The 20,140-nt window shown below is 53.1% G+C and overlaps 1 protein-coding gene across 1 annotated transcript in view; it reads right to left on the reverse strand.

Annotated features, from left to right (window-relative positions):
* Positions 1 to 239: 239 nt before the first annotated feature.
* The window catches only part of SHF (Src homology 2 domain containing F), a 36,131-nt gene continuing 16,230 nt past the window's right edge, over positions 240 to 20,140 (reverse strand). Inside the window, exons 4-6 of the mRNA XM_032799747.2 lie at positions 12,635 to 12,788; positions 10,931 to 11,050; positions 240 to 1,308 (exon numbers count right to left, since the gene is read on the reverse strand). Of these exons, the coding sequence (XP_032655638.2) occupies positions 1,122 to 1,308; positions 10,931 to 11,050; positions 12,635 to 12,788 (461 nt within the window). The 3' untranslated portion in view covers positions 240 to 1,121. The remainder of the gene's footprint in view (positions 1,309 to 10,930; positions 11,051 to 12,634; positions 12,789 to 20,140) is intronic.

The following is a 20,140-nucleotide window of genomic DNA, read 5'->3' on the forward strand; positions in this document are numbered from 1 at the left end:
GGGCAGGTGACGCTACAGGAATAACCCCCCCCCAGCCCCAAACGGGGGGAACAGACTGCCATGCAATGTCAGGGGAGGAGGTGCAGGAAGTGTCCTCAAGGGTGGAGCAGTAACCTTCTGAGAGGTGTCCCCTCCCAGCCCAGCTCCTCGGGAAGACCTATCATTGGAGACCCCATGAGCTGTAGCTGCACAGGTGGACGCGAGCACTGCATCTCACAGGGAGAGTGGCTGTCAGCTTTGCATGACTTTATTGGGTGCTGGTACAGCACACTCAGTGTGTACATTTGGCCAAGGAGGGTGGCGGATTGTCCCGGGCCCATGGACCCAAGTCTGCAGTGAGCTGCGCCAGCTGGCTGCCTGTCCTGTCCCACGGAGCGGTCCTCCTCCAACAACCTCTTCCATGGTGAAACAGTGTCACAGTGGCAGCCCAGTGGGCTCGATCCAGCTCTCACTGCCCCCTTGAATGCAATGGGGGTGGGGATGGGTCAGGAGCAGGCCCAACACCCCCCACCCCTGCTCTTATTCCTGCTGTGGAAAAAAAGTGTTTTAGGAATTCTCAGTGATATCTGAGGGCTATCAAAGCATACACAACGGGCGCATCCCCTCAGCTCCTTCACACTCCCCGCAGGCAGGCCGGTGCTGCCAGGGGCCTCAGCACCTTCAGAAAGGGGCCACTTACCTGTCTTAGCAATAAATTATCTCCCAATTCCCCCCTTGGTCTCTGGGACTCCACCAAAGCCCACGCCCCTGTTCTTTTCCCAGTCTTGGCAACGGGAACCGTGGGAGCCACCTGGGCCAGGCCTGCAGGCAGAAGACCGGCGAGCGGGCGGTAGACACAGTGGTAGTCATACCTGGCCCTTTCCATGGGGTATATACACAAGCTGGTCCCAGAGAAGGGGCGCATCCCCTAGGGTTTGGGAAGCGCCCTACTGTGTTGGCAAGAATCCAGAGTGCAGCTTGTGGTCCAGCCACTCCCAGCGCCGGGCCCAGAGCCAGCTGTACCAGTGAGTCTGTACTTTGGCCAGCTGTCCAGAGCCCTTCCTTGGCTCTGCCTGGGGGAGCTGCGTGCATGCCAGGCCCAAGCTGGGTGCTCCCTGGGCACCTCCTTGCTGCACAGCAGGCTATAGAGTTCGGATAGCCACTGGGTAGAGCAGGGACATGTGTTCAGCCCCCTTGATGGGCAACTTGTGGTTGGTGTAGTGGTGGATGATCTTGGGCACACTTTCAAACAGGGGGCTGTTCTGGCCCAGCACGTATTTGTTCTCCTGGGTGCGGGAGAGTTTCATGTGCATGAAACCCTGGCTGCTCCTGTGGGGAGAAAGAGACAAAGCCAGGATTAGAGTGGTGAAGCGCCACTGCCCTGCTCTGCCCAGCACCAGCACAGCATGCCCTTCGCACAGCTCACTAGTGCCACCCGCCAGCTGGTCCCGCCCTCTAGCATGGGACCGTAGTGCAAGGGGGTGCCGAGGCACTCAGCATCACGGGGCTGCTGAGCTCCACCCACCAGGCTGCATCAGCCCTGGCTGGCTGCTACACCTGCAGCCCCCACGCAGCACTAAATTAATTCAGAAAACAAACATCCCAGTTAGTGGGAGCTCTTGCCTGCTGGCCCCCTGCAGCAGGGTCCTGGGTCCAAGTAAGGGTCACTCCTCATTCGTGCCAGGCCTACCGAGCAGCCGTCTGAGCAGAAGGTGCCTTAGTACGCCAGTGACACCAAACGGGACTTTTGGGTTCAGGCAGAATCTGCACAGCCTGGTGGTCAGGTAGCCTCAGTAGGTGCTGGGGAGCAGGGCTTTGCCAGGAACACAGGGCTAGCAGCATTTTGGAAAGCAGCCAATTCCCTTGTCCGGATCCCTGGGGGGCAGGGGGGAATCTAAGCCCTCCTGGCGATTTCTCACAACCCTCTGCTCCCTCCCCGTTGGTGATTGGATTACAGTCGCTCCCAGAGGCCCCACTGAGGCCAGGCCCTGGGCACTGGCAAGACACCACTCCCTGCTGTGAGAAGGGCTCTGCAGGTCCACCTGCAGTGATATGGCCGAGTGGTGAATTGTTGCGGGACAGCATGCTGATGGGCACGTGCTCTCTTAGCATTCAGGGAGCTGTCTGTGAGCTCCGTCACCTGCTGCCCACAACCCCTCCAGTAGAAGTGGGGAGTGTGCAGTCTGTCACTGCCAGCCTGAGACCCGCAAGCCAGGAACACTTTGCCCACTCCTGGGCAGGGGCTTCTTCTCTTTGGGCCTCTGCCTGACCCAGAAAGCAGGTCCCGTCACGTCTCTGCTTCTTGCCTAGGCCTGTGCAAAATCCCATTAGCCTCTCTCAGGAGCAGCGAGGGCCCAGTGCCAGCTGAGCCACGTGGGAAGATAATGCCACAGCTGCTGATTCCAAGTGACGGGCTAATGGCCCTGTTGCTATTAATTTGTGTCTCCGAGGAGCACCACAGCCTGTCTGCAGCGTCTGGAATGCACATTACCGCAAAATATTGATAGCTTACGAGCAGCCTCAGCAGCTAGTCTGAGCCATCTCCAGCTCTGCACTGAGGCCAGTCCCCTCCCCCATGCCGCTGGCACGCAGCAGCTGCGACTCAACCGGAGGCCGTGCCCGCGATGGATTGATGGCTGCATTAGTGGAATGGGTTTCAAATCCATTTGCGAGCTCAGGAGCTGAGCCATTCTGGGGTGGGGGCTGTGCTGCTGCAGTGACTGAGCTGAAGCGGGCGGCTCCCAAGGAGGGGAGGCAGGAGAGGCCTGAGGTGAAACCCAGCTCCGTTCCATGCACTGAACCAGCTGGGGCTACACCAGTCCTGCAGGAAGCACTAATGCCCAGCCTCTCTTCTGCCCACTTGTGGATCATTACAGCACTCCAGGCACTGATTGCCTGTCCACATTCGCTGTGCCTCCAGCTGATGCTGGCTGCTCTCAGCCAAGCTCCAGTCAGCCTGGGGACTGCTCTGAGGTATGCCAGCTAGCCATGGCCCCTCAGGACCATGTGCCAGCTGGGGACTGCCGCAGTCCTTTGTGGGCAGGGGTTGTGAGAAAGGAGGTGGGGAAGCAGACCCTGCTAGCTGGGGACTCAACCAAGCTGCGGGGCAGAGCAGAGCCTCCTCCAACCGTTAGTGCTGCAGCGGGGCAGCAGGAGTGCAGCAGGAGCCCCATGTGAAGACACCAAGCATACCCAGCAGCAGCCCAGCAGTGTGGTGGAAGGTGCTACGTCCCAGCCCCCACCCGCCAGCTCTGCTTGAGGACTGTGTAGGGGATGCTCCGTTTGCAAAGGGGTATTTTGTCCCTCTCCTGCAACTCAGAAGAGCTGCAGCTTCCAACCAATGCTGCTCAGAGCCAAGCCTGGACAATGTCAGCCTGAAAGGCAAGTATGGGAGCTTTACCCACGAGGGAGCCCAAAGCACAGCCATAACTGCAGAATCGCTGGTGCTCCCTATAGGAGCTGGCAGCAGCAATCCCTGCCCTAACAACTCCTCACAGCCAGGACCCCCCACCCCACCCCGACCGGGAAACTGACCCCAGAGCAGCAAAGTGACTTGTGCCAGGTCACATGGAGCCAAAGGGCAGATTCTCAGCCACCTACCCTCCCTCCAGAGCCGACCTTCCTCTTCCCTCAGAGGCTCTCAGAGGCAGACAACAAAACCCACTTGTACGGGTTAAATGACTCCCATCTAAGGAGCCCAGCTCCAGCCTGGATGTATGGGAGACACTCCTACTAATACCTATGACAAGAGCTGATTTGCCGATTCCAAGATGTTAAGGCCAGAAGTGACCATAGTGACCAACCAGAGACTGTCCACAGCGAGCCCTGCATCCAGCTCGGAACGCCTGGCTCAGCAAAGACATAACCCCAGCCACCCTCTGCCCACGCCTGGATCCCTGCTGGCAAATGTGGAGCAGACGGTCCCCAGGACATGAGCAGGCAGTGACACCAATGCCTACTTCTGGCATGGGGTACCTGTGTGTGTGTGTGAACATAGACTCCTACTAACCACACGGGTTATTCCAAATGGCTCATACAAACTGCCTGCTTAATTCCTGATGGAGGAGATTGGGGAACGGAGGGCAATGGATTAGCCCTGCAGGCAGCCATCCCACACAATGACTGCCAGATACCTGATACCTCCGTGGGAACTGACAAAGGGAGCAAAGACCAGGGCTATGGCCCTAGCTGCTGAGCAGGGGGACAATCCTGGTGAGCCCCTGCGTGGGGGCACATGGAGGAACACCCCAGGGAGCAGGGCTAGAGTCCATGGCATTCAATTGGTCACAAGAGCAACTTCCCATCTCTCCCACTGCCTCTCACCAGGCTCTGCAGAGGCCCACTGCTCAGGTAAGGGCCCGCTCAGCCTGCCTGCCACTGACCCGAGCCAGAGGGGAGAAGGAAATCCAAGTACTGAATGCCCCAGGGCTCCAGGCAAGAGTCAGGCCAGAGGAGAGGAGTGGTGCTGCCTGGAAAACAGGTGGCCAGAGTCCATGACCTCGATCCTGCCCAGGGCTGAGCACTGGGGTCTCTATACAGCTGCAGACACTCCAGGCAGGAGGAAAGGGATTTCACTGGCCAGGTAGGGAGCCACAGCCAGACGTTGAAGGGTAACACATCCAGGGCACACGCTGGGGACTGCTTCTGATGCTCAGGGCACTGAGCTAGAGGAAGAGGCACCCAGCCCTGCAGTGATGTGCCTGTGTTGACCAGACCACATGGGTGTTCAGACAGAGATCTTGCTGCAGAGATCCCAAAGAAGGCCTGCTGGGAGGAGCTAGATGGGGCCTGCCCAGCGATAGATTCAGCAATTCCAAGGCCAGCAAGCTCCACTGTGACCATCTTATCTGAGCCCTGCCCAATACAGGCCACAGGGCCTGCCCCAAATCCATTCTTGAAGCAGATCTGGGCCCCTCTCTAGGGTAATGTCCCACGCTTGGTCACCGTCCAGACCCCACAGCACCCAGCCCCAAGCTGTCCAGACAGGCCCAGTGCAAGGAGGAGCTGAAATAGCAGCAATGCTCCAGGGAAACCCAAAGGATTGGTGGCACATTACCAGGCCGTTTTCCCTTCCCACCCCACCAGTGATGTGGGAGGGATAGCTCAGTGGTTTGAACATTGGCCTGCTAAACGCAGAGTTGTGAGTTCAGTCTTTGAGGGGGCCATTTGGGGAACTGGGGTAAAAAAAACCCCCAAACTGTCTAGGGATTTGTCCTGCTTTGAGCAGGGGGGATGGACTAGATGACCTCCTGAGGTCCCTTCCAACCCTGATATTCTATGATAAAAGGCCTGGGCTCAGCCCTACTGGGTTCACGACAGGAGCTGCTGGCAGCACGCACAGGGCAGTGAGATGGCTGGAGCCCTGCTTCCCCCTCCAAAGGATAGCTCTGGGACAAGTGTTAGCAACACAGACCTGGCACACTTGGCCCTGCTGCTGCCAGTCACACTGACTCACTAATGCAAGCAGATCAGAAAGACACCAGCATCCTGTGGGCACACTGTGGCCAGCTCTGATGCTCCAAGCAGCTGAGCGGGGAGGGAGTGACCTGGAGTTCAACCCCCCTGGGGGGCTCCTTCCCCTGCCTGGCCCCGCAACAACCAGAACAGAACGCAGCTTGGCAGAGTGGCTATATTCTGCATCCCGGCCTGCATGACGGCACCATCCCACTGCATTGGATGGGGCTGGGCAGGGCTGCAGCCTTCCTCATGCTAACTAGCTTCACTCCCCCCTTGCGGGAGTTGCGCTGCCCCATGCAAAGACTAGAGGTAGTCCCCTGCACCATTTGATTGGCTTCAGGCTCAGGAGGCCACCACTGGCAGGTCTTTCTTGGCTGCCTGTGCTTGGTGCCATTTGCTCACACTCGGGCCCTGTGTCCCTCCATTCAGCAGGAGCTGGGAGCTTCCCCTGACTCGGGACACCGAGGCTGTGTCAGAAGCAGGCAATCTCACAGGAGCTAGCAGCACTTGTACTGCAATGGCGCAGTGCATGGGGCCCAATGCAGGGAGATGGACATTGCATGTCAAGCCCCTCGCCTCCCACACGAGGCCCCCTAGCTCTGTCATGCTCCAATCACCACACTGGCCCCACCTGCCCTCCAAGACTCATGCAGTCATAGATTCTAAGGCCAAAAGGAACCACTGTGGTCATCTAGTCTGACCTCCTGTGCAACACAGGCCAGAGACCAGTCCCAAAATAATTCCTAGAGCAGAGCTTTGAGAACAGCCAGTCTCGACTGAAAAATAGTCAGTGATGGAGAATCCACCACAACCCTCAGTAAGTTGTTCCAGTGGTTAATGACTCTTGCTGTTAAAAATTTACACCTTATTTCCAGTCTGAATTTGTCTAACCAACTTCCAGCCATTGGATGGCGTTAAACACCCCTTAACCTTCTCTTTGTTAAACTAAACAGATTGAGATCCTTGCATCTATCATTAGAAGGCAGGTTTTCTAATCCTTTAATTATTCTCATGTTTCTTCTCTGAACCCCTTTCCAATTTATCAACATCCTTCTTGAACTGGAGGCATCAGAATGCACACAGGATGCCAGCAGCGGTCACACCAGTGCCAAATACACAGGTAAAATAGCTTCTCAAAGTCTTACTCAAGATTTCTAGGTTTGCACATCCCAGGATCGGATCGGATCTTTTGGCCACAACACTGTACCAGGAACTCATGTCCTGCTGATTATCCACCACACCCCCTAGATCTTTTTCAGTCACTGCTTCTGAGAATAGATTCCTCCACCCAGTAAGTATGGCCTGCATTCTTTGTTCCTAGATGTATCCATATACATTTAGCTGTATTAAAACACACCATTTGCCGATGCCCAGTTTAACAAGCAATGTAGATCACCCTGTATCAGTGACCCGTCCTCTTCATTATTTACCACTCCCCAATTTTTGTCCCATCTGCAAACTTTATCAGTGAGGATTTTGTGTGCTTTTCCAGGTCATTGGTAATGATGCTAAACAGCACAGGGCCAAGAACAGATCTCTGTGGGACCCCACTGGAAACACAACTGCTTGATAATTCCCCATTTACAGTTACATTTTGAGACCTATCAGTTAGCCAGTTTTTAATCCATTGAATGTGTGCCATGTTAATTTTATATCGTTCTAGTTTTTAAATCAAAATGTTATGTGGCAACAAGTCATATGTCACACAGAAGTCTAAATATATTATGTCAACATTAATATCTTTATCAACCAAACTTGTAATCTCATCAAAAAAAGACATCATTAATTTGACAGGATCTATTTCCCATAAACACATAATGATTTGCATTAATTACATTACCCTTCTTTAGTGCACTATTAATCGAGTCCCGTATCCAGTTGCATCATTACCTTGTCCAGGATCAATTCAGACTCACAGACCTGTAATTACCTGGGTCATCCTGTTTACCCTTTTTAGTAATTGACACAACATGAGTTTACTGCCCTATGCTCCAAGACTTATTGCAAATCAACATTAAAGGTCCAGCAACCTCCCAAATCAGCTCTTTTCAAACTCTTGGATACAAGGTATCTGGACCTGCTGATTTAAAAATGTCTTACTTTAGTAGTTGCTGTTTAACTTCCTCCAGAGATATTAGTGGAATGGAAAGTGTGTTCTCATCACCACATGATGAGACTATATCATGTTTTTTCCCCAGATACAGAACAGAAATATTTATTGAACACTTCAGCCTTTCCTGCATTATTATTGATAATTCTACCATTTCCATTTAGTAATGGACCATTGTCAGGATTCTTTTTGTTATGAATATTGTTTTAAAACAACCTCTTTCTTATTGTCCTTAACTCTTCTGGCAATAGATTTTGCCTTGTGTCTCTTGGCTTCCCTTATCAATTTTCTATAATTCCTAACTTCTGATTTATATTCATTACTATCTTTCTTCTATTTTTTTATATAAGCAGCTATGAAAATATTTTTATTTTTTACAGCTGCTTTCACTTTCCCTCTAAACAAGGTTGTTTTTTTAACCAGTTCAGCCTTCTTTCTTCAATTGTGAGATTGTGGCTTTTGAAGCATCTAGTCAGGTTTTTTAAATGATTCCCAATTTTCAGTCATATTTTTCTGATTAAATTCTTCCTCCCAGCTGATTTGGCTCATAATTGTTTTCAGCTCTGTGAAACTGACCCTATTAAAGCACCAAATATTATATCTGTTTCACTGGTCTGAACTTTATTTTGTTTGCACATTATAAATATGATCAAGTCATGATCATTTACACCTAAGCTACCATTAAGTCTTAGTTCTGTGATCAATTTCTCTTGAACTGTCAAGATGAGATTTAATACAGAATCCTCCCATGTTGGCTATAACACTTTCTGAGTTTAGAAATTGTCATCTATGTTTTGAAATTCCAAGGATATTTCAGTACTGGGACCATGAAACCTCCAGTATTCATCACTCAAATTGAAGTCCCCCATGACCAACAAGTGTTATTCCTACACATTGTAGATAGGTGCATAAGGAGCCGGTCCTCCTGTTCTCTAGCGTGATTTGGTGGTCTGTAGCAGGCACCAACTAATATCGCATCTTGTGCTTTTCTATTAGGACATTGATTCATAAGCATTTAAGATCATTTTTTTCCCCAAGATATCAGTGACTTGGAAACAGATAATGCCATTTTTGACAGAGTGCTCCCCCCTCCCCTTTTGCCCACTTGAGCCATCTTGTATAGGTTATAACTGTTCGTTTTTAACATTCCAATTGTGTGACTCATTCCCCCAGGTCTCAGTAATACCAACTAAAATCAAAGTTATGCTCATAAATGAGCAATTCCAATGTCTCTTGTTTGTTTGGTCTTTGGTAGAGCAGTCCAGCGCCGCTCTACTCTCTCTGCCGTCCACCCGGCAGAACTCTCAGTCCCGCTGCTTTTCCTGCCACGAGGCACAGCAGCCAAGGGTGAGGGAAGGCAGGTTGTGGAGTCACAGTTACTTTGCATGGTGCCATGGGGTTGCGAAAGCACCTGCTGTACAGATGGGGAGCGAGGCTGGGCAGGGAGCCCTCCCCAACGGAGCCAGCACTGGGTGCTTCAGATCACTCTGCCCTGACACCATCATGGCTGGTGGCACCAGAGACCCTGATCCAAGCAGCAAAGCCAGCCCACAGGCAGGGATGCTGGGGTGGAAATAGGGAGCCCAAACACTGGCCACTGATGGCAGTGAGTCACTTCTGGAAGCACCCCTCCCAGTCTCCTGTGAGGCCAAGGAGTGCAATAACCTGTGAGGCCAAGGAGTGCAATAACCATGTGCTGGCCACTCTGCCCTGGGCTGCATGCAAGGGAGGGAATTGAGCACTTTTGAGACGTGCTATTAAAATACCACAGCCACCTGTCATAAGAGAGGCCATATTGGGTCAGACCAATGGTCCATCCAGCTCAGTGCCATGTCTTCTGATACTGGCCAACGCTAGGTGCCCCAGAGGGAATGAATAGAACAGGTAACCATCAAATGACCCATCCCATCACCCATTCCCAGCATCTGGCAGTCACCCAGTGCATGGCTTTGTATCCCTGACCATCTAGGCTAATATCCATTGATGGACCTAGCCTCTATGAACTGACCGAGTTCTTTTTTGAATCCAGTAATAGTTTTGGCTTTCACAACATCCCCTAGTAATGAGGTCCACAGAGTGACTGTGCATTATGTGAAGTAGTATTTCCTTTTTGTGTTTTAACCCTGCTGCCTATTAATTTCATTGGGTGACCCCTGGTTTGTGTGTTATGTGAAGGGGTAAACAACGTTTCCTCATGCACTTTTTCCACCCCGTTCACAGCGTGCATGCTGCAAGTGACAGGCCCAGGCACAAGGGAACTCAGTCCCGTAAGACAGTGGCTGTGCGGGCAGATCCAGGGAGCTGTTTTGGTCCTGGGCTATCTTGTAGGAGGCACTGCCCAGACCCCTGTTTGCATGGAAATAAGGGGTAAATTTTTAACAGTGAGAATAATTAACCATCGGAACAACTTACCAAGGGGTGTGGTGGATTCTCCATCACTGACAACTTTTCAGTCAAGTCTGGATGTTTTTCCAAAAGCCACCTGGCATGGCTCCCTCTCCACCCAGCACAGGGCTGAGCTCACTGCCCCAGAAGACGGCTAAAGGGGTGGGGTGTTATAACGGAAAGGCCTGAGGAAGGCAGGGGAGGGATGCCAATGATGATTAAAAAAGTTGTCTGTGTGTGCACATCCACGTGTCTATGCGTGTGTGTGCATGCGTGTCCATGTGGAAGTATATGTCAATAATAACAATACACACTCATTCCTTCGCACCTCCTGCTTTACTGAGCGTGTTGTTCTCTGCTCCCTCCTTACTCTTTCCACCCATAGCGCCATCTGTTCTGGGGCTTCCTTCACTCCCCAGAACAGCAGCGCTCCCAACCTAGGATGCAGTGTCCTGGGGTGTGTGCATGTGTGTAATGAAGTAGGAATGTTCTTAACGTCTTCTCTGAATACTGTGCATGTGCCTCAGTTTCCCCTATGTGTTACTCAGGTGTTTAGGTGGTGGGATGAGTGTGTGATCACTGCAGCCACCCCTAGAGGGCAGGTGTGACTAGATGCCGTTGGTGGTATCCGTGCAGAAAGGCCCATCCTGCAGGCATGAAGCAGCAACTCTCCCGGAAGCTCACTGAGCCATGTGCAGATAGGACTGCTCTCATGTGCCTCCATGCACCCAGCCACTCTGAGACAGCGCCGCCCTGGGGACAGCTGCCAGCAAAGGGCAAGGACAACATCACAGGAAAGGGAAACAACAGCCTGGCTTCCCCTCCCCTCCCACAGCCCTGTGCCTGCTGCCTCCCCACACAGGGGACGGACGCAGCCTGGTACACACAGCAGTAGCCTGGCCAGCCACTGATCCTGCAGCCCCTCTCCCGCCCTGTGTCCTGCCCCAGTACTTCCAGTGGGGGAAGGCCCTGCCCGATGGCCTGGCCAAGCACACTCACTTGAGGGAGAGAGAGAAGTCGTTCTTGCTGGTCTCGCTGTTGCGCACCAGATAACTGGCCTCCTTGCACAGCCTCAGCAGGGTCTCAGCATCCGTCCGGCTGATCGCCCCATGGTACCAGCTGTCAGGGGAGAGAGAGGCTGGCTCAGGGGCACTGCCCAGGCACGGAGTGATGCGGTGATGACAGGCAAGCCAAAGCCACAGCAAGTAGTAGGAGCAATTTGCGGCAGAACACTGGGATTCTCTGCATGGATCTTGCAGCAGCAAGATCAGTGAGTGCCCTGGTGGGTTCTTAAGCATGCCGATGCCCAGGCCCTGTGTAGTGAGCTGTGCAAGGGGGAGGAGAGCTGGGGCGCAGCGGACTGGGAAAGGCTGGGGAGTGTCGCCAAGCTCCAGGAAGGATGGATGGGTGGCTGGCAGCCTGACTCTTTAGTCTCACAACAAGTTGAGGGAAGGATGCATGGAAGGGGACAGGCTGTGAAGAGGGGTGAAGGGGAGCGCTGGGGTTCCCAGGAATAAAGAACATGGAGTGGGGCTGGGCATGAAAGGAAGTGAAGGGGCTATGGAAAGATGTGGGGGGAAAAGCGGGGCAGGGCAGCAGGACATGGGGGGTGGTGGGAGGTGGGGGGAGCAGGGTAGCATGGCACGAGTAGAAGCACGGCAGAGCAGCGGGACACGGGAGGAAACAGGGCAGGGCAGGGTGGAGGGATGTGGGTGGAGGAGCAGGACAGGGCAGCGGGCGGTAGGAGGCAGGGGGAGCAGGGCAGGATAGCAGGAGAAGCAGGGCAGGGCGGCGGGAAGCGGCAGGGGAGCAGGGCAGGATGGCAGGGGGGAGCATGGCAGTGTTGGGGGGAGTGGGGCAGGGCTGTGGGAGGCAGGGGGGCAGGGTAGGACGGCGGGAGGGAAAGCAGGGCAGAGCAGCAGGATGCAAGAGGGAAGGCAGGGCAGGTGGCGGGATGCAGGAGTAGAGCAGGCTTGCGGGAGGCAGGGGGAAGCAGGTCAGGGTGATGGGATGAGGGAGTGAGCTGGGTAGAGTGGTGGGATGCAGGGTGGAAAGCAGGTCAGGGCGGCAGGACACGGGGAGCAGGGCAGGGCTGCAGGGGAAGGGAAAAAAGGCAGGGATGGGAGGAGGAAAAGCGGGGCAGGGCAACGAGATGCAGGGAGGAGCAGGGCAGCAAGATGCAGGGAAAAAGCATGGCAGGACGGCGGAGGGGAGCAAGGCAGGGCAGTGGGAGGTGGGGTGGAGCAGGACAGGGCAGGGCAGTGGGAGGCAGGGGGAGCAGGGCAGCGGCAGGGAAAGCAGGGCAGAGCAGCAGGACGCAAGGGGGAGGCAGGTCAGGGCGGCAGGACACGGGGGAAGCAGGGCAAGGGAAAAGCAGGGTAGAGTGGTGGGAAGCAGGGTAGGGTGGCGGGACACAGAGCAGGAAGGAAGGAGGGCAGGATGGCGGGAGGCAGGGAGGAAGCATGGCAGGGCGGCAGGCAGAAACAGGGCAGGGTGATGGGACACGGGGGGCAGGGAAGGTTAGGGAGCATGGCAGAAAGGCTGCTGTTAGGGTTCCCTTATGCTCAGTCATGGTCCCTTGGCCTGGGGAGTTAGGGGCCAGCATGACGGATTAACAGCCAGGCCAGTGCCCAGAGGCCAGGCCCACAGGAGCAGCAGGCTGGTTGGGGTGCTGGTGGCATCCCTGCCCAGTACAGGACTCACCACTGGCTCTCCAGAGGCAGGGTGGGGTTGATCCTCTCCCCGAGGGCCGGGCTGGGCTCTGTCTTGGGGTTCCCACTCACATGTCTGTTCGCAGTTCGGGCCTTCTCCTCCCTGCTGGGCGACAAGTGGCCATGCCCTGGCCCCTCACAGTGGCCTGGGAGAGACAGACGCAGTGTCAAGGGGCAGCTGGCACGCCCTGGGTGCTGCTCCCCTCCCGCGTCCTGCTGCCCTGCCCAGCTTCCCCACAGGGCCGCTCTGGGGCACTGAGGCAGCCTGCCAGTCCTGGCTCGCAGGCCCCAGGGGGGACAGTGTTGCTGGGCATCCCCTGCACACCAAGTGCTGCACCGGGCCTGGGGGCATGAACCCCCATGCAGGCCCTGGGGCGCATGTATGCCAGTTCCCATGGAGATGTGCTGCAGAGGGTTCTGTCTGGGGAGGAGGCACATGCTGCCATTATTAGCCTCCTTGCAGGCACAGGGGAGACGCAGGCCCTGCACAATGCACCACCGAGAGGGTGCAGTGCAGCTGTCCCCCATGCCAGGCATGCCCTTGTTCTAGTTTCACACTGCTGTCTGCAGCAGCGCCTGCACCCACATTGCAGTTTGCACTGGAGCCAGGGAGTGAGCACCTGCAGCCTGAGTAGCACCGTGTCAGCATGTGGTCAGAATGGCACAGTGTGGTGCGCCAAGGAATATCGCTGCTGAGAGGCTCCTGTCTGAGGGGCATTGACTCCATGCAGCCTGGCTCCAGCAGGGAGAGGGTTGGCGCGGCTTGGGATGCAGGGAAACACAGGCTATTGGGCAGGGAGATCAGCACTGGCACTGCCTGGGCTGGGTGGTGAGCTCAGACCAGGGCTCTGAAGCAGGAAAGAGTGCGGCTGGCTGAGGAGAGGGAGCATGGGAGGGAGTGTGACAGGTGGACTGAGGCACAGAGGCCATATTTCCCAAGGTCCCACAAGGCCTCACTGAGGTGCCTGGCGGAAGGACACAGGAAATAGATCCAATATAATCATTAAAACTCTCCAGTGCTCTCTTCAGGGACGTTTCATACCCACTGCAAGGCCCACCCAAGTGGCAAGAGGGCAACCCGGGCAATGTGTAACTCACCCGGCTCAGATCCCCTCAGAGTGCAGGCTCCATGGCCCTGGGCACGGACAGCAGGAACCAGGATCTGGGCCAGCATCTCCCCAGTGCTGCCCACAGCCCCAAGCTATGCATGAGCAGTGCCCTGCCCTCCCAGCCCCTCAACACAGCCACACCCAGAACAGCGCATCCTGGCTGATCTCCACACAGCCCCACTGTAGGGTTACCAGATAGCGACTGTGAAAAAACTGGACAAAGGGTGGGGGGTAATTGGCACCTATATAAGAAAAACTCCCCAAAAACGGAACAGTCCCTTTAAAATTGGGACATCTGGTCACCCTACCTCATGGCCAGCTCAGCTACACAGAGCCCCCCGGGGACACGTGCCCAGCACCACAGGGAGGCCAGCTATGGGTAGAGTGACCAGATGAGAGAGAGGAAATATCAGGACACGTGGGGGTCCGCCGGTGGAGGGGGGGAAAAAAAAGAAAAGGCGAGTGCTGCCGGTGGAGCAGCGAGAGAAAAAAAAAAAAAGCCGAGTGCTGCCAGTAGAGCAGCAAATATAAATAAATAAATAAATAAATAAAGCGAGTCTGCCAGCAGAACGAAATATCGGGACAAATTGTGTCCCGACCAAAGATCAGTCGGGACGCGGGACAAACACCTACATATTGGGACAGCCACAATTTTATCAGGATGTCTGGTCACCCCAGCTATGCGGCTTGTCTATATGGGACACTGAGGCAAGTTGAGCGACATTGCCTGGTGATGTGCAGTCAGGGCACAGTAACCCCAGGGGAAGGGTGGGGAGGCGCTTTCCGTCAGCAGTCGCCAGCCATAGTTTGCTGCACCATCCACAGAGGGTTAATGTGCGGCCACTGCGCCAGAAGCTAATTCGCCCTCACACTTCTGAGCGTCCCCTGCTGGGCTCTGATGGAGCCAGTGTGCAGAACAGACCTATGGCCAGGGCTGGCACAGCCCACACAGCACAGAGTAGGCCATGGCACTGGCACAACACTGCAAGGATCCGCAGCTTGAGGGGGGAAGCTTCCATTTATGGACACCCAGCCAGCCAGTGAGCTATAAAATCCCTGTTAGTAACTGTTCTCTACTTGCTTTACCTGTAAAGGGTTTAAAAAGTCCATAGGTAAAAGGAAGGGAGTGGACACCTGACCAAAAGAGCCAATGGAAAGGCAAGAACTTTTTAAAATTGGGGAAAAAAATTCCCTTTGTCTGTCTGTCACTGTTCTCCGGAGAGAGGGGACAGAGCAGAGACAGGGCTAGAGCTATGCTGTAAAAAGCTGTGGGCCAGGTATGAAAATCACCAGATCATAACTAGAAACAACTCATTTGAAACCCCAGCTATGTAAGTAGATCAGAAAATGTCTAGGAAGACATAATTAGGTTTCTCTCTTATTTCTTTATGGGTTGGTGCTTTTGTTTTGCTTGTAATCTTTAAGATGGACCTCAAGAGAGCTATCTTGATGCTTAATCCTTGTAATTGCTTTTTTTTAAATCTAGCAAAAAGCCTAAGTTCCAAATGTATTTTCTTTCTTTTTTGTTTTTAACAAAATGTATCTAAGAGGTTTGTGCATATGTTGTTTAATTAGCTGGTGGCAACAGCTGATTTCCTTTGTTTTCTTTCTCAGCTCTTCCTGGAAGAGCGGTGAAAGGGCTTGAGGGTACCCACAGGAAGGAATTCCCAAGTGTGCCTTCCGGGGCTCTCAAAGGGGCTCTGCACTTGGGTGGTGGCAGCATCTACCCATCCAAGGTCAGAGAGAAGCTGTGACCTTGGGAGTTTAATACAAGCCTGGAGTGGCCAGTATTAATTTTTAGAATCCTTGCAAGCCCCCATCTTCTCCACTCAAAGGGCCAGAGTGGGGAATCAGCCTTGACAGCTCCCCCAACACAGTTCAATTTCACAGCCCCTCCGGCCACACTCACCCCACACAGCCCCCTTGAGCCGCGCTCACTCCTCACACCTCCCTCCAGCCACGCTCAACATCACAGCTCAGCCTGCCCTTCCCCCTCCACAGCCAAGGCTGCCCAGAGGATTCTGGGGGCCTGGGGTCTTCGGCGGTGAGTGGCCCCCGCTTCGGCGGTAATTCGGCGGTGGGAGGTCCTTCCACTCTGGGACCCGCCATCGAAGTGCCCAGAAGACCCACAGCGGGGGACACCCACCTCCGAATTACCGCCGAAGCGGGACCCGCTGCCAAAGTGCAGCCGGGTCTTTGGTGGTAATTCGGCAGCGGGCGGTCCTTTCGCTCCGGAACCCGACGCTGAATTACTGCCGAAGACTCAGCTGCACTTCGGCGGTGGGTCCCACTTTGGCGGTAATTCGGTGGAGGGGGGTCCTTCCGCCCCAGAGCGGAAGGACCCCCCTGCCGGCAAAGACCGGGAGCGGAAGGAACTCCAGGGGCCCGGGCCCAGTGAGAGTTTTCTGGGGCCCCGGGAGTGAAGGACCCCGCTCCAAGGCCCCGAAAAAATCTTGTGAAGGCCCCTGTGGGGCCCGGGACAAATTGCCCCACTTGCCCCCGCCCCGGGCGGCCCTGTCCACAACCCCCTCCGGCCTCGCTCACTCCCTCACACCCCCCAACCCCCTCCGGCCTCGCTCACTCCCTCACAGCCCCCTCCAGCCACACTCACCCCCCACAGCCCCTTCCAGCCACTTACACCTCCCCCCACAGCTCATTCCCCCCACAGTCACCTCCAGCAGCGCTCACTGGGCCTGTGTTTTTGCAGCAGTGAAGCTGCAAGTGAAAATCACAACCACAGACTGAAGCTGCATTTTCTCTCTTTGCTGTTCTTTTCTCTCCCCCATTGTGTATGTTTCTCTTGTTCTGTCTTCTAGGAAGCAGGATCAGACTTTAACCACAGCAGCAATGACAGCTCCAGCCCAGCTCAACTAACAACTTCTCCGTCCCCAACAGAACAGTTATTACCAGCTTTGATACCATCTAAGAGACTGCCAGACACTTGCTAAAAACTCTCTCCAGTGAAAGGGAACACGGGATGCTAAAATGAAAACCAGATTTAATACTGAGAGAGACAAGGCTGGGGAGGTAATACCTTTTACTGGATCAACTTCTGCTGGTGGAAGAGACAAGCTTCCGAGGTACACAGAGCTCTTCTTCAGAAGTTGGTCCAATCAAAGATAATATCTTTACATTTCAAAGGCTTTAACTGTTTTTCCTTCTGTTTTGTCTCTTTAATAAAAGGATAAAAAGGATTTTTAATGGTGCTTTTGCCGTGGTACGAAGTAGGCTGAGGTCTCTTTATCCCCACACCCTGAACCTCCTTTGATGCTGTTTAATGCTGGGCAGTGGCTAGGTTAATACCTTTGCCCCATATATTCCAGCTAAATCAGTGGTTCCCAACCCACGGGCCGCTTGCGACCCAATCAGCACACAGCTGGGGCCTATGTGACATCCTCGGGGCCATACAGGTAGTGTGGATATATATATATAGTGTGTGGCTGCGGCCCACATAACACACAGAGAGCTGCGTATGCGGACCACAATGGTAAATACTGATTTAAATCAATACAACAGGCCCCCCTGGAGACCCTACCAAAACTCATGGGGTTTGTGTCCTATGCCTATCTGGAAGTCTGTGCCCCACAACTCTCTGGGGAGCCCCCATTGCTCCCTCTGCTGCAAGCCAGAGGATGAGTAGGAGAGAGGGGAGGGCAGGGCAGAACCATGTGCGTGGGATGGGTACGTCCAAGTGGGTGGGACATGCTCTGAGTCCCCCTCTGCACTGCAATGGCAGGGAGGGGTGGAGGTGCTGCTGCGCTGTGGGGGTGAGAGGGGTGCATTAGGGTTATCCCTGACCTGCCAGCTGGGTGCCTGGAGCCAGGATCTCAGCTCCAGGCACTCCCTGGAGCCAGGATCTCAGCTCCAGGCACTCCCTGGAGCCCCTGCTGCCTGCTCCTCACTGGCAGCCAGAGCTGCTGGGAGTGTCCCAGGAGCTTATGGGCCTTGGGTTATGATATGCTTGGGAGGAGGGAGAACCTGTCCCATGACCTGCTCCCAACAAGATCATTTTTTCCTCTAGCCTTGCCACATGCAACTTTGCTCCTCCCATAGCGTTTCCCAATGCCCCCACAAAGATCATTTCCCAGCCCGTCACTTTGACCATGTCATCCCCGTCTTTACATCCCTCCACGGGCTGCTCCGTCTCTACTGCATGAAAAATAAGCTACTAGTCTTCACTTTCAAGGTCCTGTATGACCTAACCCACCCACCTGTAGCTCTCACTCTCTAGCAAGATGATGCCAGGCTCCATCGCACCACTTGTTACCTTTTCACACAAGCTGCTTGGTGCCCCTCTTTCTTTGGAGTTTGTGATGGAATTACATCCATCTGTTCACACCAATATAATGATCTTTGCACACGGTAGCATTTGAAAACTCAGCATTTCCTGGTCAGCATCACCTCAGTAAAATGTGTGTGGCAACATTGTATGTGATGTTCTAAGATTCCCATGTGTGATGTTCAAAACTCACGCAGCACCAGGTCTGTCTTGGCCCAAGGAGTGTGTGTTTGCCTTAATTTGCATTTAAATAGCCTCACCAAGCAGGAAGGGAAAACAAAGGAAGCTCAAAACAGGTGAAAAAGAAACAGCAGGGAACATCCTTCCACACTGATTCTGTCTCCTAGTGCCCCGCTGGAAATGTTTTTCAAGAGAGTGACTGAATCTATAAAAAGATGGAGGCAAGCACCCCAAGAGACCCTCCTGCTCCCTGCCCATTGCATTCTCTGCACCTGAGAAGACAAAAGGACATAGCCATTGGACTTGGAGGTAGGTGGTTCCTGACCTAAAGAGTTTGGTCAGTAACCTTGATGGAAGCATGTGGTGAGCAATTTTGCTTGAATTTAATATAGTTTGTTAAGTTAGGGCCGAGGAAGCATTTTATCTTTATTTTTCTTGTAACCATTTCTGACTTGTCCTCACTTAAAATCTCTCTCTTTGTAGTTAACAAACTTGTTTTACTGTTTTATCTAATCCAGTGTGTTTAAACTGAAGTGCCTGGGTAACTATTTAAAATAATAAACTGGTATATTATTCCCTTAAACAGATTTGAAATATGTGTATTTGTCCAGCAATTACACATAGACACTCAGGGCGTGACTTGCATGCTGGAAGGCTGCTTGTGAGTGCCCCAGGTGGAAGCCACTTCAGCAAGGCATTTCAAGACACCCCAGGGTGCAGAGCAGGGGTGACACAGCCTCCCACTAGTCTGGTTGTCACAGAGTAGCTCCCCATAAACACCTCCTTCTGAAAACTCTCCTTTGTCATGATGCCTACAAAAACTAGACAAAGTCAGGCCATGGTGTGCCAAGCTCAATACCCATCATGCTGACTAATACACTGTTTCCTTGTGCTCCCTCATTGATCTGTTGGTATCCAAAGTTAGATATAAGTCGGAAAAAGGAGGAAATGAAACCCATATCAATTAGAATTCAGCAACAGCAGAAAATTAATAACTAAAGCTAAGGGCATTAGGGAAAAATCCATGGGTGGCAGGGGTAAGGACAATAAGTTTTTAAATTATACTAGCAACAATGAAATCCTAGCACTGGTATGGGCCCATTGTTAGCTGGATATGGGAACACTCTTTATAATGAGACAGAAGAGGCAGAAGCATTCAAGAAATATTGCTGCTCTCTCTACTTGAAAGAAGCAGAATGATCAAATACTTTTTAGCCCATTAGTAACCAAGGAGGATGTTATATAATACCTACGTAGTCCTGCCTTGAGTGCAGGGGACTGGCTTAGAAGACTTCTTGAGGCCCCTTCCAGTTCTATGATTCTACTAGGGATAAACATTATTAAATTAGCACGTCTGGATCACTTGAACTCCAGCGTTCCAAAAGAGCTGCCTGAGGGGATCTCTGGACAGCTGATGTTCATTTTTAATAAATTTTGGCACACTGGGGAAATTCCAGAAAACTAGAAGAGTGCTAATGTTGTGCCAGTATTCAAAAGTGGCAAGCAGGATGAGCCAGGTTACTATGGAATGGTTAATACTGCCAAATGAAAGTTATATATCAAGGAACAATGAGTGCAGGCCATGCCTACAGCATGGGGGATGATATCCTAGAAAGCAGTAATTCTGGAAAGGATCCAGAACGTGAGCTCCAAGTGTGATGCTGTGGCAAAAAGAGCTAATGAGATCCTGGGATGTATAAACAGGGGAGCACTGAGCAGGAGTAGAGCTGTGATTTTTACCTCTGTATGCAGCATTAGTGTGAGAGACACTGGAATACAGCATCCAGTTCTGGTGCCCACATTTGAAAAAGGATTTTGAAAAACTGGAGAGAGTACAGAAAAGAGCCACAAACGTAATGAAGGATGGAGAAAATGCTGTTCAAGTCTTATCAAAAAGAAGATTGAGAGGTGACTTGATTACGGTGTCTAA

The sequence above is a fragment of the Chelonoidis abingdonii genome, chromosome 9 (genome assembly GCF_003597395.2).
Source record: "Chelonoidis abingdonii isolate Lonesome George chromosome 9, CheloAbing_2.0, whole genome shotgun sequence".
NCBI classification, from domain to species: domain Eukaryota; kingdom Metazoa; phylum Chordata; order Testudines; family Testudinidae; genus Chelonoidis; species Chelonoidis abingdonii.